This window comes from Candoia aspera, chromosome 3, assembly GCF_035149785.1.
Source record: "Candoia aspera isolate rCanAsp1 chromosome 3, rCanAsp1.hap2, whole genome shotgun sequence".
NCBI lineage: Eukaryota > Metazoa > Chordata > Lepidosauria > Squamata > Boidae > Candoia > Candoia aspera.
Genome location: NC_086155.1, coordinates 33,058,631 through 33,084,345, shown reverse-complemented (window position 1 = coordinate 33,084,345; position 25,715 = coordinate 33,058,631). Strand labels below are relative to the sequence as shown.

Below are 25,715 nucleotides of genomic sequence, written 5' to 3'. Positions count from 1 at the left end.
TTGCAGATACTGTGAAATACCAATCTAAATTTCTTCTGTTGTCACACAAGAGGCAGCCTTCAGTGCAAGGCTGTCTACAGTGATTCCATTGTCTCTCTGAACATTTTCCTTTGAGGAGCTAGAGAAACTAAGTCATCTTGCCTGTGACCAAACCTTTTATTTTTCCCCCTTTATTTGAGCTGTGTTTCCTTTATTTCACAGATTTTTGCCCAGCCAACCAATGTAGGCAAAACCAAGATGGATGTAAACAACTTGGCCATGGTGATGGCTCCAAACTGTCTGCGATGCCAGTCTGATGACCCCAGAATCATCTTTGAAAATACCCGCAAAGAGATGTCTTTCCTGCGCATGCTAATTGTGCACTTGGACACCAGTTTTATCAAAGGAGTGGTGTGAAGGATTGGTTTCAGGCAAAGCAGTGCAAAAAGAGCAAATAGTTCTTGCCAGTATTTCCTTTTTTGAGCCTCACATCGTTTTCTTTACTGTTTCCACGATCCTACAGTGCTTTCTGGTGCTTAACATTGTGTTTATTCATGCTAATAGCAAGGTTGATGAATCTTTAATAGCCCCATAATGATTCAAGTCAGTGACCATACTAGAAAGAGTTTTGAGGCACCAGAGAGCAAAATCTTAGACCATGCTCTGGGGCATTCCTAAGACTTGCAGTAGTTGTTTCCAGCAGCTCTGTATGTACAAAGCCCAAACGTTATACTGCTTTGCACTTCACTGAGGAATCCATTGCACATTAAAAGTGGAATTGTCTATTGAGAACAAACTTTGCAGATACTGGGATTTGCTTCGATAACTTGAAGATTCAGTACTTCACTAGTCATGCCTCACTCCAAGTAAGATGGTTATTTCAGGCTGCTAAAGTACACATTCTGCCTTGTTCTGCCATTCAGATCGCTACTGCTTTCTTCTCCAACAGCTTCTCCTGTATGTTTTCTGCCTTTAAAGGACAATTATGTTACCAAAGAGAAGTTTTGCAGCACTAGATAAGTGATAGCTTGTGACACAGGATGAGTCTTAACTGTGCCTGAGGGTACTTTACTACTCACGTTCCAAGCATCAACATTGTCCAAAAATGAAAACTATCTTGACTGAAATTTTGGTAGAGAGCAAAGCAGCAGAGAAGTGAAACTATATCTTTCCCTTGTTTTGCTGTACAGTAATTTGGGAAGAAGCTGTTTAAACCTTAAGCCACTTTTAGCTTACATTTGTTCCTTTATTGTTTGGGTTAAGTGATTGAAATTCAAGAGATCCTTGAATTTCTTTGAATTCAAGTTAAGTCACTGCAATGTAAATAACTTGTGGTTGGAATTTCTCCAGAATAGAGATTTATCCTATAGGATAAATTGCAGTGATTATGGCCTCTTCCTCCTTGCTTCAGCATAGACTAAAATCAGGTACTGAGTTGCTATAAAGCTTTATAGAGCAAACATGAATAATTACTCAAAAGCTCCTGCCAATGTCAAGATTTTGTGTTCTGTTTCCCATTCAGCCTATTCTAAGCAGACAACTAGAAATACCAATTATCTTTTTAAATGTTGGATTAAAGGAGGCTGCAAGGTGGAGAGATTTGAGTTAATAGAAACTGCAGGATTGGAGAAAATTAACCATTCTTCTCTTCACCACTTTCCAAATAATCCTCAGTGTGCTGCTAGATGGAGTGGGGTGGGGCGGAGTGGGGGGGCAAATTATACCTGTCTTGTTTTCTCCCTGACCAGCTCCAATTTCAGAAATATAATTTGAGACTGCAGTGCATAGAGGAAAATACATGTTTCCTAATTCTATAGTCAAAATCCAATCTGTACTACTTCCCCCTGCTGCTTTTTAAATAAAAAAATATTGAGAGCTCCAAATAGGAATTTCTCACATCATGCATCATAGCTGTTCAATGGTATAATGGTGTCTTACTCTGGATTTCATTCTATTCTTGCCTAAAAGTCTCAGCCTTCCTCAGAAAGACTGCTATTCTCTTTGTTCTTTCAGTTCCTAGAACACAGGCTGAATAGGAGGAGGACTGGTGCTTTAGTTGTGCTTCTTTCTTTTGTTCTTATACTGCAAACACGTCCCTGAAACCAAAGCCTTCTGTGTTTCTTTTTCTATGTCATTTTGGAAGTGGGTGTAATTCTTTCATCAAGCTTTTAGACTGAATAACAGGCTTGAATTTCTTGGAAAGAACTGGGAATGGTCAAGGAAATAATGTTATGGAAAAACAAAATCAACTTTCTTCATTCTTACACAGTTGGTGCTAATCGCTCTTCCTGTGCCAGTAAGAATGGGATTTGTCCTAGACATATTAGTATTTCCAAGTCAGTGGTTAGTATGATCTAACTGGGTAAGGAAATACATATTTTCCTTCTATGCCAGACATTGTGACATTTGTTAGAAGGCGCTCACACCTTATTAATGGAATTAACATTTACTACTGTTTCCCTATTTGGGTCAGTTCTGCTGTAAAATTAGATCTTTTAAGATGATCTATCTATCTATCAAGTGATACCGTTGTATCTGTCCATAACTGATACTTTGAGCCTAAGCTCAGCCCAGAATTCAGGCATTGATTATATGTTTTTTTCTCTTACTGAAAGTTGCATTTGATGTAGTCGATTAGCCTGAGATTTCTGAGGAGCTAGGTGCTGTTCAAATAGCTTCCTCTGCCAGAATTTGGCCAGTAGTCTTGATAAAATCTGAAATGGGATCTTATTCTTTATTCCAGATAATAAGGATTAAAAACCTGTTAACATGTATTTGGAGAAAGCCCCATTAAACTCGGTGGGACTGGCTTCTGAGTAAACATCCATGTGATAAAATATTTGGTTGTATCTAGCATAATGCTTCTACCACTGTGCACTACTGACAGATCAAATTTAGAATTACTCTTGCAGCCCTTGGGTGTCCTCCAGATCTGTTCTATAGAATAAGGAGAGGAATGGAAACTATTGTTTTTTGAGAAGAAATTCATTCACACGTAACAGATGTAGTCCATATTTTTTTATATTTCTCAGACTTGCCAAAACAAGAGTATCTTGAGCCTATTTCTATGACTGTGTGAGAGATTCTGGATTTCCTTAGATTGGTTCTGTTTGTGGTTAACTGTCTGTTTCCTATAATGTATCTTTGTACAATGGGAAATGTTAAGCAATATGCAAGGTGTCATATACCTACCCTACTTTTTAGAATTTTGTATTTATTAATTTGTTTTTAAGATGTTCTCTGGTGCATACATTTCCCAGGTTTAAACACTGTTGACAACTAAAAGATGATGGGTCATTATTAAAATCCTCCTCTCCCTAGCACATCATTATAACCCAATCATAAACTGACTGTTCTATAATAATGCTTCCCCCCCCGCCTTTCTGGGCTGTAAAATAGGCTAAAATTACACTGGATTTTTCCCAACATAGTTGTAAATGTGAATCTGCAAAACATACTGTCTGTTGTTGTTAAAGAATAAACATCTGGGTTAATACACTTGGTATTTTGAAAACTGGTTCATTTATTTGTAGATTTAGATCCATTTCCCCCAAACTGGTACCCTTTAGATACGTTGAACTACAATTCCTAGTATTTCCAGTATGCTTTGGTCATAATGGCTTGGAAATCTGGACGTTATCCTATACTTCTGAAGGGCACAAGTCAGATAAAACTTAACTGTTTTAAGTTCACTGCACTGTGACTAAAACCAGTATTCATATTATTCTGGCTTAGTATACTCTTCCCTGTGAGGTTGGATCCAAGCATATCAGATCAGTCATCTGAACGTTTTATCATGATTACCAAAAATATTTTCAGGTTCTTTTTAGTGGTATACTCACTTGCTTGTACTCATAAAAGGAACTCATTTCCTGCTGTATGCAAAGTAACCCTTAGAGAAATGTATAGAAATGTTATTTTTTGCTTTCAGCTTTATGGTTATAGTAATTTAGGTTACAGTACTTGAATATATGTTACACCTTCATTAATGAAGCTGATCCAGTAGCAAAAGCAACCCAAGAAGTCATACGTAGCCAACCGACAAATATGTGATCCAAGTATAAATGACAGAATCTCTGGCAGTAGAGGTTTGCATTCACCAATTTCATCCCTATTGGAAGGATAAAGCAAAAGTCAAGGGGGCCATAAAATCAAATCTAGCCACTAGTTGGTATTCGTGCTTTCCAGAGGCAGTGCCCTATAAAGTTCATTGTTACAATCTATCCTGGAAGTCGCTAAGGCAGGTGTGAGAGCAGCCAAATCTTTATATGGAAAGGAACATAGCTAGCTTTCAAGCTGTGCAAAAACCCAATAACCACAAAACCATTCAGAAGCAGAATTAAATCCTGATTCCTGCGGATTAATAATCTGATTTTTCAAAGGAAATACAAACTCATCAGAATCACATCAGCTTTCTAACTCACGAACAGGACTTCTGTGTTTTGCTGAGAGTAAGCCTCAGCTGCTTAACTGATGCTGCATTTCAGCACTAGTTAAAACTTCCACTGCTTTCTCAGTATCAAGTGGTGAGAGGAAGGAAACAGAGAAGACTATCCTTTACAGACTGATAATGTCCCACAAATATTCAAAGGAGTGCACATATCTGAGGTGAACGAAATTTTAATAGCCAAAAATTAAAGAGGGATTGTGCAACCTTTCATATTTTGCCCATATTCCCATAATTCACAGTTCCCCATTTTGGTTTAAAGCCGTTTTGTCACCAATCATAATCCTATCCACAGAACCACTTTGTTACAAGTAGAAATGGAGTAATGTGTTACTTGAACAAAGCCTTTATTTTTGTTCCTTAATTGCTGAAATTATATTTTCTTAATGCAAGAGCAGTTTACTGCATGCTAGAAATTCTATTAATGAAGAAAAATTCAAAATTCTAATATAATTTTAATGAATAGTGCTATATACTGGACATCATACAACTAAATTCACAATGCAGAACTATTTACATTCTACATTTGTGTTACCTAGATAGATTCACTACCACAGGATTTCACTCAGTTTGGCTTCTACTGTATTGACATTTTATTTACTATTGCTAATATTGTTACATAGCATACCTAATTATTAAATAGAACCATTAATGATATAAAGATTCTCATACTGCAATTTTTGTTCTATGCAGCCCAAGACACAAATGTGTTTGAGAAAGATTGAAATAACTTCTAAATCTTATAGTGCCATCCTTTAAAAAAAAAAAAGAAAAATCCTCGTAGCCCTGAATTGTATTTATATTTGGCATTTTTCAGGCTAATCCTATTATAGATGTGATATTCTTCAATACTTCAGCAAAGGATCGTTACCTTGCCGTGGTGCTGGAGCTTGAGCACCTCAGTGATGCCATGAGCTAAACCGTGAAGGGCCACCCAAGACGGGAAGGTCATGACAGAGAGATCAGACTAAATGTGATCCCTGGGGAAGGTAATGGCAACCCACCCCAGTATTCTTCCGTGAAAACTAAATGGATCAGTACAACCAGAGATATGTCGGTATACCATCGGAAGATGAGACCCCCAGGTCGGAAGATGGTCAAAATGCTACTGGGGGGGAACAGAGGATGAGTTCAACTAGCCCCAGACGTGATGACGCAGCTAGCTCAGAGCCGAAAGGACGGCTAATGGCCGACAGTGCTGGTGGTGAACGGCGAATCTGATGTTCTAAGGATCAACACACCATTGGAACCTGGAATGTAAGATCTATGAGCCAGGGCAAATTGGATGTGGTTATTGGTGAGATGTCAAGATTAAAGATAGACATTTTGGGCGTCAGTGAACTGAAATGGACTGGAATGGGCCACTTCACATCAAATGACCACCAGATCTACTACTGTGGACAAGAGGACCACAGAAGAAATGGAGTAGCCTTCATAATTAATAGTAAAGTGGCGAAAGCAGTGCTTGGATACAATCCAAAAAACAACAGAATGATCTCAGTTTGAATTCAGGGCAAGCCATCTAACATCACAGTGATCCAAATATACGCCCCAACCACAGATGCTGAAGAAGCTGAAGTAGACCAGTTCTGTGAGGATCTGTAGCACCTACTGGACAACACGCCTAAAAGAGATGTTATTTTCATCACAGGAGACTGGAATGCTAAGGTGGGCAGTCAGATGACACCTGGAATTACAGGTAAGTGTGGCCTGGGAGAACAAAACGAAGCAGGACATAGGCTGATAGAATTTTGCCAAGACAACTCACTCTGCATAACAAACACTCTCTTCCAACAACCTAAGAGACGGCTTTATACATGGACTTCCCCAGATGGACAACACCGCAATCAGATTGACTACATCCTTTGCAGCCAAAGGTGGCAGACATCTATACAGTCGGTACAAACAAGACCTGGAGCTGACTGTAGTTCAGATCGTGAACTTCTTATTGCACAATTTAGGATCAGACTAAAGAGATTAGGGAAGACCCACAGATCAGCTAGATATGAGCTCACTAATATTCCTAAGGAATATGCAGTGGAGGTGAAGAATAGATTTAAGGGACTAGATTTAGTAGATAGGGTCCCGGAAGAACTATGGACAGAAGTTCGCAACATTGTTCAGGAGGCGGCAACAAAATACATCCCAAAGAAAGAGAAAACCAAGAAGGCAAAATGGCTGTCTGCTGAGACACTAGAAGTAGCCCAAGAAAGAAGGAAAGCAAAAGGCAACAGTGATAGGGGGAGATATGCCCAATTAAATGCAAAATTCCAGAGGTTAGCCAGAAGAGAAGGAATTATTTTAAACAAGCAATGCATGGAAGTGGAAGAAGACAATAGAATAGGAAGGACAAGAGACCTCTTCCAGAAAATTAGAAACATTGGAGGTAAATTCCAGGCAAAAATGGGCATGATCAAAAACAAAGATGGCAAGGACCTAACAGAAGAAGAAGAGATCAAGAAAAGGTGGCAAGAATATACAGAAGACCTGTATAGGAAGGATAACAATATCAGGGATAGCTTTGACGGTGTGGTCAGTGAGCTAGAGCCAGACATCCTGAAGAGTGAGGTTGAGTGGGCCTTAAGAAGCATTGCTAATAAGGCAGCAGGAGATGACGGCATCCCAGCTGAACTGTTCAAAATCTTGCAAGATGATGCTGTCAAGGTAATGCATGCTATATGCCAGCAAATTTGGAAAACACAAGAATGGCCATCAGACTGGAAAAAATCAACTTATATCCCCATACCAAAAAAGGGAAACACTAAAGAATGTTCAAACTATTGAACAGTGGCACTCATTTCACATGCCAATAAGGTAATGCTCAAGATCCTGCAAGGTAGACCTCAACAATTCATGGAGCAAGAATTGCCAGATGCACAAGGTGGGTTTAGAAAAGGCAGAGGAACTAGGGACCAAATTGCCAATATCCGCTGGATAATGGAAAAAGCCAGGGAGTTTCAAAAAAACATCTATTTCTGTTTTATTGACTATTCTAAAGCCTTTGACTGTGTGGACCATAACAAATTGTGGCAAGTTCTTAGTGGTATGGGGATACCAAGTCATCTTGTATGCCTCCTGAGGAATCTGTATAACGACCAAGTAGCAACAGTAAGAACAGACCACGGAACAACAGACTGGTTTAAGATTGGGAAAGGAGTACGGCAGGGCTGTATCCTCTCACCCTACCTATTCAACCTGTACGCAGAACACATCATGCGACATGCTGGGCTTGAGGAATCCAAGGATGGAGTTAAAATTGCTGGAAGAAACATTAACAATCTCAGATATGCAGATGATACCACTTTGATGACTGAAAGCGAAGAGGAACTAAGGAGCCTTAGGTGAAAGAAGAAAGTGCAAAAGCTGGTTTGCAGCTAAACCTCAAAAAAACCAAGATTATGGCAACCAGCTTGATTGATAACTGGCAAATAGAGGGAGAAAATGTAGAAGCAGTGAAAGACTTTGTATTTCTAGGTGTGAAAATTACTGCAGATGCTGATTGCAGTCAGGAAATCAGAAGACGTTTAATCCTTGGGAGAAGAGCAATGACAAATCTCGATAAAATAGTTAACAGCAGAGACCTCACACTGACAACAAAGGTCTGCATAGTTAAAGCAATGGTATTTCCAGTAGTAACATATGGCTGCGAGAGCTGGACCATAAGGAAGGCGGAGAGAAGGAAGATCGATGCTTTGGAACTGTGGTGTTGGAGGAAAATTCTGAGAGTGCCTTGGACTGCAAGAAGATCCAACCAGTCCATCCTCCAGGAAATAAAGCCAGACTGCTCACTTGAGGGAATGATATTAAAGGCAAAATTGAAATACTTTGGCCACAAAATGAGAAGACAGGACACCCTGGAGAAGATGCTGATGCTAGGGAGAGTGGAGGGCAAAAGGAAGAGGGGCTGACCAAGGGCAAGATGGATGGATGATATTCTAGAGGTGACGGACTCGTCCCTGGGGGAGCTGCGGGTGTTGACAACCGACAGGAAGCTCTGGCGTGGGCTGGTCCATGAAGTCACAAAGGGGCGACTGAACGAATAAACAACAAATTCTTCAATAACAAAGGCTTTTTCTCCATCTCCCTTTAAAGATTGCTAATTATTTTGTGATATGCCATGGAATCATAGATATTAAATGACTGCATGGCAGTATTCATGTAGCACATTGTGCCATAGTTTTATCTATCTTATCTATCTAATTTGTCCCCACCCATCTCCTCCCGTCGGGGGACTCTGGGTGGTTTACAACAATCGATTTTACTTAACTGTGGCTTATTGTTGTTTATTCGTTATATATGACAAGTATATATGAGAACCAGTTTGGTATAGTGGTTAAGGCGCCAGGCTAAAAACCAGGAGACTGTGAGTCCTGCTTTAGGCACAAAGCCAGCTGGGTGACTTTGGGCCAGTCACTCTCAGCCCTAGGAAGGAGGCAATGGGAAACCACTTAGGAAAAACCTTGCCAAGAAAACAGGGACTATAGTAATCTGTTTCCATTATTAGGCTGAAAAATGGAAGTCATGTAATTATAGTACAAATTAGCTATTCAATACTACCCCTTAGTTCTGAGGTTCACATTCAGTTTTCTGCAAATGAACAATGGTGTTGCTGCAGATTTGCATGACATAGCATCAGATAAGAATCCAAATTTACTTGACACACCATGTGCTAGGAGGTGTGGGTGGGAAGATATGTCATGGTAATATCTAACCTTAACCACAGAATGTACCATAGATGCTTACTGTGTTAAGCACGTTGAATTCCCTTGAGATGCATAACCTGAGGTCCCAAGGCCACATGAGATCCCTGAATGGTTTAAATGTCTCCATGCATTTAGAAGGGAGGTAATTCCAAAAGATACAGACCAGATCATCATCATCATCATCATCATCATCATCATCATCATCAAATACAGTATAAGACACCCTGATCCATACAGACTCTGGGCAGGGTACAACAGTTCAGAATAAAATACAAAGTAGTTAAAATAATGATACTCAACTCACTATGATGGTCACCCAAACAGAACTATGGGCCAAAAGCCAACTGGGTCAGTAGCAGTTTAAATTGCTTCCTTAAAGCAAGACTGTTCGCTTCTGTGGCTAGTATTCTATAGTGGATGCCACCACTGAAGACCCATTGCTTAGTCTGTGCCTCACAAATCTTCAAGGAGCGGGACCCTCAACAGACTCACTCTAAATGTCTGAACAGATTTTATTTTGGCAAAGCATTGTCTGATATAGCTCAGTCCTGCACTGTGAAGGGCTTTAAAGGTAATGACTAGCACTTTCAATTGGTCCTGGAAGCCTACTGGAGCCAATTCAGCAACTCCAAAATTGCTATTATCCTACATTGACAGAGTAGCCCTATCAGCAATTCTGACTGCTTTCTGTACCAACTGGAGTTTCCAGGTCATCTCCAAAGGCACCCCCACATAGAGGGCTAATCAGGTGGTTGAGTAACACTTGCCAACACATCCTGATCAAGGTAGGGTGGTAACTAATTAAACCTGGACAATCTCCTGGCCACACTTTCTATGTCTTTCAACAGGAGCCAAGAATCCAGGAGAACCCCCAAGTCACAAACCATCTTTTTCAGGGGAGTATGACCCCATCCAGAGTAAGTACAGGACTGTGGTTATGGGATTCCCAAGATGTTTACTGACAAGCAGCTCCATCTTGGAAGGATTTAATCAGTTTGTTTTGCCCCATCAGGATCCTCTGGTCCAGGACTTAAAAGACATGAGCTTCAGATTTTGATACCAGCTTTGATTAGTGCATGCTTTGAACTTTTTCTGGGAAGTGGGCCAGAAATATAAAATCGTATACGTTAAAAAGTGTTTTAATTTATACTACAAATTTCAAAGAAGCACATGTCTCAAAGTTGCCATTTAATGCCCTGTTTTTAAATCCCTGCAGATTTCTGAGGCAGAATAAACGCCTCTGACATGAGGTAACAAGTGGAGGACCTAATGAAAATAGAAAGAACACTTGTATGTACAAGTAGCTTTACAAAATAGTTTCATTAGCTGTTAGAGTGGGAGGGGCAACTGCGCCGGGCTTCACACGTGGAGATTAGTACCAATTATCTTCAATATTTTGACTAGTTCGTGGTTTAGTGTTATATGGAACACAGTCGAAAGAATAACCAAATTTCTCCAGTATTCCGGGTTTCTTCCAATGCTCCAGTGAGTGGGCTTTTGATTTCAGTGAAGAAAGAAAATATATTGTTATAGGGTGTCTTGAGAAAAAAAGTGTATACGTCAGGCTTAATCCACCCTCTCATCTCTGACAATCCTTACAGTGGGGGAAAATGTGACCCTATGAAGCTGCCACGCGTGGGATTCATTTGCAGCCCAGGATTTCCTCCACTGACAGACTACAACGTCTCAGGGCGGAGCCATTCCGACCCTGGTTACCGGAGGTTCTTTTTAGCTAAAGACGCCAAGAGCTAAACCTGCACTCCGAACACGTGATTTCATATTACAGAGCGATGTCCTCTTTTCCGGTTTTTTTCTTTACAGGCTTAAATAGAGCGTCATTTCAGAAGAAAACTGCTCCGTCCGATAACACAGTAGTTTGTATATTGGACTCAGTAGCAGCGTGGTGCTTGTGAATAAAGACTATCCCGTGAGCGTTACTGTTTGTGAACATCTGCAACACCCTCGGGATCCAGTGCCAATTACTGCACGGATTCGACAACCTCGTTTTCTCCACCCAAAAGGTTCCGAATGAGAGAGAGGGTAAGCCAACCCGCCTCAGGAGCTGCGTGTCCCCAAGCTCCCGCCCGACAGCAGAAGCCACGCCCCCCGAATCGCTCCTCCCACTGAAGACCCTCCCTCCTTCCCCTCACGGCGATCGGACTAGCGGCACTGCAGCCGCGGCGGCCATTTTGTGGCACTCCTGTGTCGTCGTCGGCGGTTGTTTGGTTTTCGTGGCCGGACCTCGCGTGAAGAATCAGCTCCCTCGGTCACGCCTTTTTCCGTACGAAGCACCCGGTAAGAACGTGGCGCTTCTTAAGTAACTCCCAACAAAAGGCAGCGGGAGGAAGCCCGGCTGTGAATACCAAGGGCTCTGCCGCGGCCTCACAAAGGCGGAGAGGGGCGGGGACCGGCCGGGGCTGTGGGAGACTCCCGGGGCTTGGGGGCTGCTGCTTCCTCATTGCGGAGCCCGGGGACACATCGCTTAGGCTAATGGCTCCTGAGCTCCCGGGTTCTCTGAAGCCTTTCTTAGTGGGCTGGCCCGGGGCCTGGTGCACCGGCCCCTCTGGCTCGAAGCATCCGCGTGGGCTTGGCGAGCGGAGGCCTCGCGAGTTCCTGACTCCTGTGCTTGGGAAGTGGTGGGTGTTGCCGGCCGCCTCTTCTCCGCACCATGCTTTCTGCCTTTCCTCCCTGAGTCGGAGGCCGGTGACGCTGCCCGGCCCCAGTCCGCGGCAGAGTGCCAAGGCAGAAGCTCGCTCTTTCCTGGTTAAAAAAAAAGTGCTGTTTTTCTGGGATGCCAATATTTGTGACCTTGATCGCCGGAGGTGCTGCATTAGTATTTTAAATCACAATGTTTGGTTTCAATTGGGCCGCAACGCCGCCTTGATTTCTAAATAGCATGAAGTTGTACTTATGTATGACAGCCTTGGCGCGTGTGGTTGCATTTCATTCAGTCTTCTGATTTCAGGGACCGCTTCTAGATAACGTTTTTCAAAAATAGCCTTTTAGTAGTCGCAATAATTGGCATCTCTGTGCAGTGACATGTTTCAAAATTGCTTCTTCGAAATTAACTTGTTCGGATAATGAATAATACTGATGAATCGCTGGGACTTGGGAGCACATATTATTAACTTGACATACATAATGGGTGTTGCAGTTATAACATTACTTTTTGCTAATTGCTTACCCTCAGGGTTCATATTGTTTGAGAAGGTCAGTCCTCTTAATGACCTTTTCGACCATAGACACTGTAAGCTTTTTTTAATTTACTCATTGTCTGCATGCTTTTCCAGGATTTTTTTTTTTAATCTACCCTTATGGGAGAGCAACCTGGAATGAATATTCTCGTGCTTTTACCTAGAAATCTTGATAGCGTGTTTGTTTTTTTACAGAATTGGGCTTAGTTGGTCTGCCAAAAAAATCAATGAAGCATGTTTTATCATTTTGCACTCTTATCATTCTTAGTGGGATCAGAGTAACTCACCTTTCAGGTTTCTAGAAAAGTTTCTAGAAGTAACCCAGAGATGTTGGTAGATCAAAATAGTTGAATGGAAGCTATTTAGAAATTGTTTACTTTTCTGTTTTTATTAATGGTATTTTGTTACAACTAGATCTTTCATACTTCAAATATGAAGTAATGGTAGGGCAACAATGCAATCTGAAAGACTTGAAATCAAACAAAGGAACTTTTTTTTTTTTGGTAATGAATATTAATACACTAAATTCTTTGGAAGTTTTCACTTTGGTTTTTCTGAAAACTTTATTTAAATAATAAATTTATATAATGATGTTTCTTCATTACTTTGTCTAATTCAGTGGTAATCAAACTTTTGAAAAAGTATTGCTAGTTCATTCCAGAGTATAATAAATTTCCCCTCTAGCACATGCTATCTTATGCATACAGTTTCCACCAAAGTGGTTTTATTTCAACTTGCTAACCCAAGAAGATTGTAGCACAGTTTGCCATAGAACTTTGTGCTGCTGATGTGCTAGTGCTTGCCTACATGTGTCATGATTGCTGCAGACTGACCCCTGTTGGTCCAGGTCAGAACTGCACAGGCTGCTTATGGCTCTGAAAACTGTTCCTGCCCCACCCCCAGTTCTTAATACAAAAGAAGGGCAGAATTATTAAATACAACTGATTTTTGTTGCTGTTCTGGTTGTTCTGTTTTTATCTTGACTGATGATTATGTGTGTGCTGTTTTTTACTGTTACATGATTTATGGTGTTTTTAACTGTTAGCCTTCAGAGTCATGAATTTGAGATGGGCAGCCATATAAATAAAAAAAAGTAATGTAATTTAAATATGGTTTAGCTTTTGTCCAAGTCTCATCCACTTTGGGATTTAGCTTGGCATACCCTTACCTAAACTAAAATTCTTAAGTATAGAATGCAAGAGAAGCTATTAAGGTTAAAAAATTTCTAGTTTGTCCATGTTGAGTATGAGAATTCAGCTGGAAGCCCCAAATTCAAAATAATGCCTTTCTGGGTATATATGTTCTATCTTTTTTTTTAATTGACAAACATTTTTAAAAATACTGAGTTAAAATACTAAGATGGAAGAAAAAATGGAAATAAACATATATATGAATACATATGTAATATTAGGAAGAAATGCAAAGGTTTTAAACATGCATTCTCAATATTTTTATTAAGAACATTTGAACAACCTGAAGTAATCTGTTAGGACGACATTGTTAATATAAAGAATAGTAATCAAATTTAAATAAACTTATCTGTAATTGAAGGTTTTTTCAGAGCTTTTAATGTTTCAACTAAAAGCAGTTTCCCAAATTTTTAAATACACTGGACCAAAGAAAGATGTACTTCAATCTGCAAGTTTGTTGAGATAAGAACTTGATTTGAATATATGTCTTGTGTTGTAACAATTTAAATGCCTTAAGAAACATGGTCAGTAGCAGGAGTCCTATGAAAGTTTGTTGGGTGATTTCACCAATTTTTTCAGATCCTTTCACCCAAAGGAATGGACAATGAGCATGTCTATCAGAAATGATACTTAGTATCTTATAATCCCACCAACCCCATCTTGAGAGTTAAAAGTTATGTAACATAATTTTAGTGGCATGAAATGCACCTTTGGATGATTTTCAAGTTCAATACTTGATGACTTTATACATTTAAAAGGACTTTTATGTCACAGAAATTCCTTTTGAGTTTCATTAAATTCAGATCCCAAACAATCCTCCCAGAGTCGCTGAAGATTTTTAAAGAAACCCATGATGCATAATACAAGAGTTTTATGTAATATTTAATAGATTTGTTGATTTTTAGTAAGGAAGATTTATATCATTCCTCAAGTATCTGTCAAGCTGATTTGGACTTAGGACCATTCCTAGCACTTACAACCATCGCAGCATCCCCATGGTCACATGATCACGATTCGGGCACTTGGCAATCTTTATGCATTTATGATGGTTGCAGCATCCGGCGGTCACGTGATTGCTATTTTCAACTTTCCCAACTGGCTTCTGATAAGCAAAATCAATATGGAACTGCGTGATTTGCTTACCAACCATGTGGTTTGCTTAACAATTGTGATTTGCTTAACAGCCTCTGCAAAAAGGTTGTAAAATTGGGTCTGGATTTGCTTAACGACTGCATTGCTTAGTGACCTAAATTCTGGTCCCAATTGTGATCATTAAGCGAGAACTACCTGTAATAATAAATGAAGTGGAGTTAGCAAACTGTAAGCAAAAACATGATGGAGGTGTCTATGTACATGATTTGAAACATTGTTTGATGTCTTCAGTTAAGGCAGTTATTTTAACATTTTAACAATTCAAATAATGTTTGGGGCATACAAATTCAGTTATCATTGGATTACCTATCAGAGTAATTCTAACATTTTGTATCTTAAGAAATGAGTATCTGCTATCTCAGTTCCGTTTTACAATACTTTGAAAGTTTGAAAAAAATAGAAATAACCTTCAGAAAAATGTTGCTAGGATGAATGAGAAGTTAGGGAGAAAAAGAAAGAAAATGTATTTTAACCTAAGGAAGAGTGCTTTTTTTGACTGCACTGTAGATTAACAGATTTTGGAGGGAAAAAAAGAATAACAAGTTGAAGCCAAATTTAAAACAACTCATGAGTTGTTTGCTAACTTAATATTTAACTGATGCAGTTTGTTGCCAGAAGTAAACCATATTTATTCCTGTAGTGGAGTCAGTCATTCACAATACAAAAGCACACTAAACCTACTGTTACATAAATATCTGGCCAGTGGAAAACATGCAGAATTGTACATTATTTTAGCCTGAAAAGTAGTCTCTTGAGAAAATTTGTCTAGCTCACAGAGAAATTTTGAAATAGCAATTGAGCAAATGGTTTCTGAGGGTTATCAATATAGCAGTGAAAGAATGCAGTATACATTTAGAATAATATATAAAGATACTATATTCAAATTCAACTGCAGAACATGTATTTTAGAACCATGAACAAAGCTTTCTTTACATTTTAATTGTGCCTATAATTGATTGGTTATGTGCCATCAAGTTGGTGTCAGCTCTTAGTGACCATATAGATAGATTTTCTCCAGAATGATCTATCCCCAACTTGATCTTTCAGATGCACCCATTGGTGCTATAATTGAGTCCATCCACCTTGCTGCTGGTCATCTTCTTTTTCCTCCCTCATTCCATCTTTCCCAGCATGACAGACTTCTTGAGAGCTAACTCTTGGCAAATTGTCCAGTATATGATAATTTGAGCCTGGTCATTTGTACCTCAAGTGAGAACTCTGGATTGATTTGTTTGTAGTCCATTTTTACATTTTCTTGACTATTCATGGTGTTCTCAAGAATCTTCTGCAGGACCAGCATTCAAAAGCATCAATATGCTTCCTATCCTTCTTTACAGCCCAACTCACTTTCATAGAGAGTCACAGGGAAAGCCATTGCCTGCACCAACTGATCTTTTAAGGTGTAGACATATCACAGCATCTGAATGTGTTTTCCAAAGTCTCCATTGCTACTCTATCAAGTGCTAGTCTGCATCATAAAACTGGAATTCTAACCATAGGCTCCCCTTACCATAAAGCAATTATCTCCATATTCATTTAATATTCTCGAACATTATATATTCACAGTATTTTAGAATATTGAAAAAAAATATTAAAATGCTGTGCACAGCATTTTTTCTAATTTATATAGCAATAAAAATAACTGATAAGTGTTTAATATACTGAATATACTAAATGGTTGAAAAAAAAGTTGAATGTAAGCCACTAACCTTTCATATTTTGTATCATTACAGCAGAGTTGAGCATATCTCAGACTTGTCCAATTTGTACCTTTTTAGAAATAAAATACCTTTAGAACTCCACGACCCACCAAATCGAGACAGGTATAAAAATAATTAAAGAACATATATAAAAATATGTTTTCAGAATCAGAATTGCAAGTAAATTTGGATGTACATTCTACTCACCCAAATCCCCTTTTTGGCTAAAATAATATTGTACAACACTATTTAAAAGTAAAATACTTCATTTCAGTGATGGTTCTAATGAATTTCTATATACAGGTTGGAATTGATCTTGATTAAAAAGAACTTTTTCACAGAACATTTCTGCTTCAGGAACAGTATTTGTTTTATTACAAATAATAGTAACGTAATTGTTGTAAGACTACATGGTGTCTTATTATTTATTTAGCCATTGCTGTTCCCTTCCTGGATATGTGTTTTTTGGTACAGCATAAAAGTCATCCAGTTGCAAAGATCAGGTATCAGACATTCACCAGTACTATTTTGGATTGAGTAGTCTTGGCATTGCCATTGAGAATTGCAGGGGCGAATTGGATGAGCTTTTAATTATTGCCATTATTGATGGTATGATACGCAGCATGTTTTACCATTCAACGTCTGTTAGTACAATTTACAACAGTGCTTCATCCAATGCAGGAACCTGTTGTCACTTGCTGTAGATTCTTGTATACTGTTCTTTTACAACCTATTGTTCTGTGTAAGAAACTGAGCCTGTTACTACTAATATTAGATTTATTTTGTGGACTCATCTTCCAAAAGTAATGCAGATTTATGAAGATATTGTTTACTTTGGAGGTCAGAGCTTGTGCTTGCTAATTTCTTTTCTAGACTTCATCCAGCAGGACAAGCAGTGGGCATTGAAGAGCAATACTAATTAATTCATTAATTCATTAATTAATTCATTAATCCTTTTCTTGAAGATGTGAAAGCTGATTTGGAAACATTTATTGTTTGGCAAGATCAATTTCAGGAGAGATATTAAGACATGTTTTTACCAGTAAGTGCTGATCTTAATTTTAAAAAATTCCCAGAATGACTACTTGGTTTCAGTGACTGAAATTCGCACTTCATGCCTCTGACACAATAAAGAAAATAAGATCCTCTTGAAAATTATAACATTTTCAATATTATTAAGAATTTATTGGGTAGAGATTTTTAGAGGAAAGATTGAAGGCTGGCAGCAGCTTTTGAATTAAAAGTGCAGCACATACTCAGTGATGTTTAATAGTTCTGTTATAATTGTTTGGCAGAGAAGTGTGTGTGCTAAATGATGGTCTGATGTATAGGGTTAAATTGCTCATAGCATGCATGTTATTAGGAATATATGATCTGAACATTTATGTAGTCTGTTTTTTTAATGTGCTTGTTAACTCATTTTCTCATTCAACTGAGAAAAATACTTTTGTAGCAACTTCAGGGAACATAGTTAAAATGTTAAGATCTTTAGCATAGTATATTTTGTACACACTATCAGCATTAAACACTGTCCCATGTATTTGCTTGTTTCTTTATTTATAACAGTTTGCATAGATGCTCTTTCATGTTTTTTCATCCATTCAGTTTGAATGCTTATATGGGCCTATGGTCTGTTACACTCCTCTGGTGAGGTGACACTGTTTCCCTGGCAGCTATTTCTACAGTGGCATTCAGAGCCATGGCTGAGGTAAGTGAGCTTACTGCAAGCCATGGTACCAGTTTATGGTTAAGATAGAGAGACTTAACACTAATTTCAGCCTGGATTGGGTTTGAACAGCATGCTAAACTTAACCTTGGTATAGCTTAGCATGTCATTGAAACAAGACCATTTGGAAAAAGAAAAGTCTATGGAAGTCAAGCTCTAATTGTACAGTTGTTTAGAAATAGAAGGTAATTTTCTTTCTTGGGGACATAGCAAGGATCACTTCAAGCTAAATTTTAGCTTTTAATCCCCTAAGTCAACCTTTCTTAACCTTTGACCATGGAGGAACCCTTGAAATATTTTTCAAGCCTCGGGGAACGCCTACGCATTCAAGCTCAAATATAGGCCAGAAGTCACAAAATTATTGTTTTTTTTTTTATTATTTATTTATTTATTTATTTATTTAATTTTATTTTATTATTCCAATTTCTATCCGTGCCCATCTCCCCCTGAAAAGGGGGACTCTGGGCGGTTTACAATAAAATTAACCATTTAAAAGCATCAACGTGTAAAATTACAAAGTAAGCAACCGAGATACTAAAATAATAAATATAAATATAAAATCCAAGTGGGGATTTTATATTTGTTTCATGTGTAGGCCTGTATATATATGCATTAACAGTGTTCTTAAACTAAAAATAAAGAATAAAACTTACCTCTTTAATGTGAAGTTGCCTGAATTTGAAATAATTTTTTAAATAAATTGTGATCTCCCAGGGAACCCCTAGTGACTTTTCATGGAACCCTTGGGTTCCACGAACCCTGGTTGAGAAACCCTGCCCTAAGTAACTTGTTTTCTAGATCTATGGAGAATAGTAAGAATATTTACAGTGTGTTTAAAAGAGGAGATAATTACCCTGCTCCACTTTTGTTAGAGTGTCTGTACTAGCAGGGATAATTTTGTTGCATATGGTAAAAGTTCTATCTCATGAGCATAACAGGGCCTCTGGCTTTCCCACAGAATCTCAGAAGGGCATGAAGCATAATCCTAGAGAAAATCTCTGCTTCTGCAACTTCAAGTTGGAGAAGAAGGATGAGGATTGGCATTTTAGGTTGTGATCTGTAGCAGTAGTAGGAGTAGTATTGTGCTCTTTATAAAACTGCAAGGTTTAATCAAGTTATGCACTTTACTTGCGGTTATGTTGAAACCAGTAATATTGCACAGTATAGAAAAGATTTATGGTAAAGCCTGTTGTATAATATTCCCATCAAGGAATTTGTACTGATGTGAAGCTGTTTCAGCTGTAAAGCTGATGAAACTATAGGGATAATTAAATATTCCTTGAGAAAAACTTGCAAACCTTTAAACAAATGAGTTCCATTGTAGTAAATAAAATATAACACACTGAGTGTTACAGTTTGAAGTCTTACATTTAGTACAACATTTCATGCCCAAATTAACAGTATGAATATCTTAAATATTTAGAAGACGTTTTGGCTAGTTGATAGTTCATTGACTATCACTAGTTGATAGTTCATTGACCATTGGATAACTTAAATAGAATTGTATCAGAGAAACTAGTGGCAAAAAACGCAAATACAGTAGCAAAAGCACATTGATTATTGATCGATTATGTGCCATCAAGTCAGTGTTGACCATATAAATTTTCTTGAGGACAGTCTGTCCCTAGTTTGGTCCTGCAGATCTTACTCATTGCTGCTCTGATTTTAAATGCAAACACATACCAATGTTAAATGTAATGTATTCTTCATAGCATCTTAAAACTCAGTAATTGTTTAGCTTATTAAGTTTTCACCTAGAACATCACAGAATATTGAGGAATTATGCTGTGCTTTGTAAATTATAATTCTCTATCACATGTATATATTATTCCTAATTAGAGCAATATTATATGCAACTGCTGAATGGAAGCTATTTGAAATAGTTACCTATTACATATAATAGCTATTCCATTGTGGCAGATATTCTTTATCTGTGCTATTTGGTTATGCTCATTCCCTGCAGCTGTACAGAGGTAAAACATGCGGAAAGATAATATATGGAACAAGTAAAGACACACAGAAAGGATTATTTTGTAGCAACAGCATAGTAAATTGTCTTCACGTGAGTGGTATACAATTTGAAGAAACTCATAGACATGTAATGCTGATAACTAGTAGTGGCCTAAAGATTACTTATACAGGATAATGTAATTCTATACAGTCTGTACCTTAACTTGATTCATACACATAGGAGATGCAACTCAGGAGATGCAACTCTTGAGAGGGCACTGCCTGTATAATACGTTTGTTTGGCATGGACTGTCACAGTCCAGTTTTATTAAGATTTATGATAAGCAAAGACTATACAAATATGGTCTTCACCTTGAGAAGACCATATATTAACATGTGCTTTTTTCAACATGTATGCTACAGATTTTTTTTTTTTACTTGAAACATGGACTGTGAATTATTTTAACTAGTCAGACAGTTTATCAAACATAAGATGACTCCAGTTCTGGTGATTGATGTTTAATTGCATTTTTCAGGGGAATAAAAGCAACGGCTTATAACAAAATGAGAAAACATCCACCAAACAGAAGAGGTATCAGCTTTGAAGTGGGAGCCCAGTTGGAAGCCCGAGACAGATTAAAAAACTGGTATTTCTTATTTCATGATAAAACTTGGATACATTTTTGTGATGCTGTCACATTATGTTGCAAACAGGGAGTCAAACCAACAAGTGTTCCAGTTCAGATCTGGTTGCGATTTAGCTATTACCAAGCTTGTTTGGCTTCAGTCCAGTAATCTTTAAGGAAGTAAATTGACACATCTGAACTTGCTGGCAGTATTCTAATTCATATGGGAAAACTTTTAAATTATTATGCTATAATTAGTATCATGACATTTGTACAAGCTTTAATGAAATGTACTGAACAAAAATAGCTAAGTTTATGTTGGTATTTATGTTAAATTGTAGAAAGAGAATAATTTAAAAAAAATATGGCTTGGTTCAGATGTAATGATGCCTTGGGCTTCAATATTCACTACTTCTCTTCCATGGCACACCTGGTTTAAAAGGCATTGGGATTTGTTAAAATATGGCTTTCAGGATATCTGAGCTAGAGAGAAACTGATTTAAGCACTACATACATATCAGGATTACTAATTAGAATGCTGCATTTGGACATCACACTAAAACAAGGATGGTTGGCTCTCATAATCTCCCCAAGATGGTGCTGTAGGATAAAACTTAGGAAATGGTGTTGGTTTTCAGTGGAAGGTTAGAAATAGGTATAGTAAACTATAATGTTTAACACATCGCTCTTCAATGATACCATCATTCTTCCTACTGTGGTCTGCAGCCAAGTAAGCAAGCATAGGCCCCAGCTGGTGAAAACTTGCACACCTTTGCTCCAAACTATTTTAGTGCAAGGGTGTGCAGCCTTTTTCCCAGAAGATAACACTTGCCTTTTGCATAGTAGATTGGAAACCATACTTTATAAAATGGATTGAACCAAAGTTAAAAATAAATGTATTTTAAATTAAATGTAAATTAATTAAATGTAGTCAGTATTATTGCTCTCCTGCGTTTTTTTATAATGTTATCTTTTTGTTATATTAAAAATTATAGGTGTTGACAATTTCTGAACGGGATTTCAGATGGTGTAGTCAATGATTGAGGGGCTGCATGTCACAGGTTGTACGCATTTAAGGAATTGTAAATGAGTCTTAACTTTCCTATAGACTCATCTGCTTTATTCTCTTTCTTTTTTCCATATGGCTCAGAGGAGTAGTTCACCTCCATTTTTATAAGCCAGTTTATGGCATTTTGTGTAGCTGTAGTTAATCTGAGTTCTAATTAGTTTTAAACAAGCCAATTATAGTTTAATCACAATTTGCTATTATTAAATAATGCTTTAATAAAAAGTAGAAATGAAAGCTTCTTAAATCCTCTTTCTGGTTGTTCAAGTTGAGATGGAAGCATGTGAATTGGGAAGGCTAGACATTTTGGTATCTTACTAGACCACAGTCTCGTATGACATCTGAACTTCATACTTATTGAACATGCATTCAGCGTTACGTATGTAGGCTTAGATTGTAGAGCTTCTTTTTGCTCTCCTTTTCCTTGCAGCTCCAATTATGCTGTAAACCTAAAGATCTTCTAAAATTCTGCTGTGGTTTTGGGGACATGCAAGAACTGATGGAAAGAAAGAAAGGCTTTTTAGTTAGACTATAGGCATTGAGTGTAAATAACAGATTTCTGACCTTTTTTTACAGAATCCAATAAAAATAATATGAATGAGTTTGAGCCAGGTTGGGTAATTTTGCATCAGCCCAAATGCTGAACTAAGATTCTTCACTTTCTTTTCCATATTCTGTTCCCACACTGGTTCAGCCGAAAGGAAAGGAGAAATAGAAAAGAGAGCAGTTTGATCTAGTGGTTAAGGCACCAGGTTACAAACCAGGAGACTGAGAGTTCTAGTCCCGCCTTAGGCATGAAAGCCAGCTGGGTGACCTTGGGCTAGTCATTCTCTCTCAGCCCAACTCACCTCACAGGGTTGTTGTGGGGAAAATAGGAGGAGGAAGGCGTATTAGGTATGTTTGCCACCTTGAGTTATTTATAAAAATCATAAAGGTGGGATAAAAAGTCTTTTTTTAAAAGTGTACACTGGAAAGGTTTTGTTGTTATAGTTATCTAAGATTAATGTTCTCTTTTCTTTAAAAATGGCTTGTTGCCTAAAGTAGTAATAATATGAATGGATATAGTACTAATCAACTTGACAGCTCCAAACAGCTTATTCTTCCTGCATATTTATTATGCATATAAAGAAGCATTCTGAATATTCTTTAGTATGTTGATAATTTTTATTATATCTATTTTTTTAGAAAAGTTAAACAATTTAAGAAACTATGCTATTTGCTAACAAGTCAGATAAAATAATTCTCAAGTAAAGCTTTACATTTACATATTTAAAACCTGTTACAAGTAGCAATGTTTGTGCTCCTGATTCAGTTTGGTCTTGCTACAGTGACATAGTCCTAGAAATAGGCATGGCTGCTTTAACGAGTAGCAGGTGCAGTATTCACGTATCCCATGTTCCAAAGCATCACTTCTAAATCACATCTGAACCATTGTACAGCCCTACAGAGTATCCCTGTTTTTTCAAACTCCTAGGATTGTTTCTTCATATTATTATGTGAAACCATTTTTATCTTGCTCTTTTTTAAGTTATTTCATATTCATTTTTAATTAATGACTTGGTTTAAAAAAATACTGATTTTTGAACACTAAAAGTGGTATTTGTAAAACATAGTGATACATATTTTTTAAAAAATAATGCAAAATGCTAAAATAGATTCCATTTGATTTACAAAATTATAACAAAAAATTGTTTCAGATATTTTTAGAAAACTTAAAATACCATGTTTGACAAATACAAATAAAAGCGTAGTTTCTGTTACATATAAAACAACTATGAAATACTATTTCAATCAGGTACTCAGTTCATTTATTTCTTTAAAGTTTGGGTTCGGTTTGACTCCCTGCTATCAGATTTGTTGTGATCTGAAGTGTTCTCATACTGTATAGGTCTTTTTTTTTTAACCATATAGTAATTTAATATGTGCTGTTCTATAATGCAGTGCAAGTTCACACATGTCTATTCAGAAGAGTTCTTTTGAGCATAATCAGTGTGACTACTTATTAGTGTAGCCTTCAAATTCACAATTTTGAATTGTCCTTTCAAATTTCTTTCCCAATCACTATTTGAGGTGCCAAATCTAAGGGAACTTAAATGTTCTAGCCCTCACACCATTAGAACTGCATGACCAGAGACTAAGGATGTATTAGAGGTTTTCAGAGGGGAGACATTTCTATGCATTTCTCTCCTTGCACGATATAGAAATATGAACAATCACAATTCAAAATGATGTGGTAAGATCACATGTAGAATGTGTGACAAAATGGGCTTGACATGCAACCCTATCATTGCATGAAGGTTAGCTTACATGAAGAGAACTTCTGGGGAAAATATTTCAGCCAGCAGTAGTGTAAGAATTGGAGAGCAGTGAGATTCTGGTACAGGTTGCACTGTACTTAGAAATGAGATACCTTTATCAAATGACTAAAATAAATCCAGATTGTGGGCCTAAAGTGGAGGAGGCTTTAAAAGGAGGCAAATTGGTAGAGGTCTTTTCCATATTGTCTTTAAAATGTGATTTAATATTGTTCCTCGGAGTTATTGCTTAATAAATAATAATATTGCAAGAGCAGGAACAGAATTTTGTTTTGTATTATATGAAGATTGTTATTTGGCTTGTCATCTGGAAAAAAGCCATGGACTAGAAAAGTGTGAAACAAGTGTTTGAGAGCTGTAGGGCATTAGACACCAGTCTTGGTTCATTAAAATTAGTTCTATATTTCATTCTGATTTGATAGATTTCTGTGTCTTGCTATCTTCTTCATATGTCAATGAACTATAGAAACATGCTTTGATGAGACCCTATTTTGCTTATAGATGTATCCATAAGCATATGATTTAAACAGATTCATTTCGTTTACTGTCTGCCTAAGTCTAAGCAGGTATGGAATGGTTAAAAGCACTGGGTAGAATTTAGAGTGATTGTAGGAAACTATTTGAAAACATCCTAATGTCTCTGTCTAACACACGTCTCCTGGCAAAATGAATAAAACCAAACACATTTTTTCCTCCAAATTCCAAAAAAATAATTTGGTCACTTGAGATAATAATGGAATAAAACTTTAAACTTATTTCATTTGTCATCAGCTGAAAGCAAGAGTTTCTAATACATTAGGGAGCTCTGATGTAATTATGGAAGCCCTGTGTAAGCACATTTGACACCATTGTACGCATGGATATCCCCACTTTTGAAGATGTTGAGGTAACTCTCTTGTGAGGGAGTTCTGCTTGCTGTTTAACCTTTTAATAATCTGAATATCTGTGTCATATTGAACAGTTAATTATATGTATATGTATTTTCTCTTTGTAGGCCTTATAAACAGAAGCCTTTTGAATAAACAATTCAATGCATAACATGTACAAGTAAATATGAATTATTAAAAGGAATATGTCAGTTTGTTAGGCAAGCCATAATTGACATAACCTAATCATTATCAGCATCATGCCTTTCTAGACACTGTGGTACATGGCAAGTATTGGATTGGGTTTCTTTAAAAAGGGTAGACTGTTACAGGTATCATCTTAAACAGTTCCTGGACTTTTTCTGTTTCACATGCAAACTGAGTATCTACAAGTAAAAGCAAATAGTTTGCAAGAAAAGAAGTACTAGCTTTCTGACAAACTTGTAAATTTGCTGAGCAGAAATATATCAGAAAAACCAATGTTTCTATAATCAAAAGATTATTTCAAAGAAATTGTTTTGAAATACTTGGATCTCAGTCCCTCCAAATTAATTAACAACAATAATAAGTAATGAGATGTAAAAATGCATCTAAGCAATTCACTTTCAACTAATAAGATGCTTCAAATATCTGAATCTAAAGTACCTTTAAAAATGAAAGTATTCAACCCATTTAATTTATGTTATTATATTGCTTATATTGAATGAGTTTAGAATTGTCCTTTGCTGTGTTAGGAAAAAGCTACATATAACATTTCATTTTAAATTAATATGTTTTCTTTTAAGTACACAAGGAAAATAG

General features: G+C 37.3%; 2 protein-coding genes across 7 annotated transcripts in view; both read left to right on the top strand.

Annotated features, from left to right (window-relative positions):
- LOC134493042 (rho GTPase-activating protein 39-like) overlaps positions 1 to 3,475 on the top strand; it is a 95,555-nt gene extending 92,080 nt beyond the window's left edge. Inside the window, exon 10 of the mRNA XM_063297272.1 lies at positions 202 to 3,475. Coding sequence (XP_063153342.1) covers positions 202 to 396 — 195 coding nt within the window. The 3' untranslated portion in view covers positions 397 to 3,475. The remainder of the gene's footprint in view (positions 1 to 201) is intronic.
- Positions 3,476 to 11,268: 7,793 nt separating this feature from the next.
- The window catches only part of PHF20 (PHD finger protein 20), a 42,703-nt gene continuing 28,256 nt past the window's right edge, over positions 11,269 to 25,715 (top strand). For 3 of the 6 annotated variants that reach the window (XM_063297268.1, XM_063297269.1, XM_063297265.1), the window contains exons 1-3: positions 11,273 to 11,424; positions 17,971 to 18,073; positions 20,578 to 20,688. In XM_063297268.1, the coding sequence (XP_063153338.1) occupies positions 17,976 to 18,073; positions 20,578 to 20,688 (209 nt within the window). In that variant the 5' untranslated portion in view covers positions 11,273 to 11,424; positions 17,971 to 17,975. Of the gene's footprint in view, positions 11,425 to 17,931; positions 18,074 to 20,575; positions 20,689 to 24,819; positions 24,935 to 25,715 lie in introns of those variants that run through there. The other 3 variants (XM_063297266.1, XM_063297270.1, XM_063297271.1) reach the window with 3 other exon arrangements.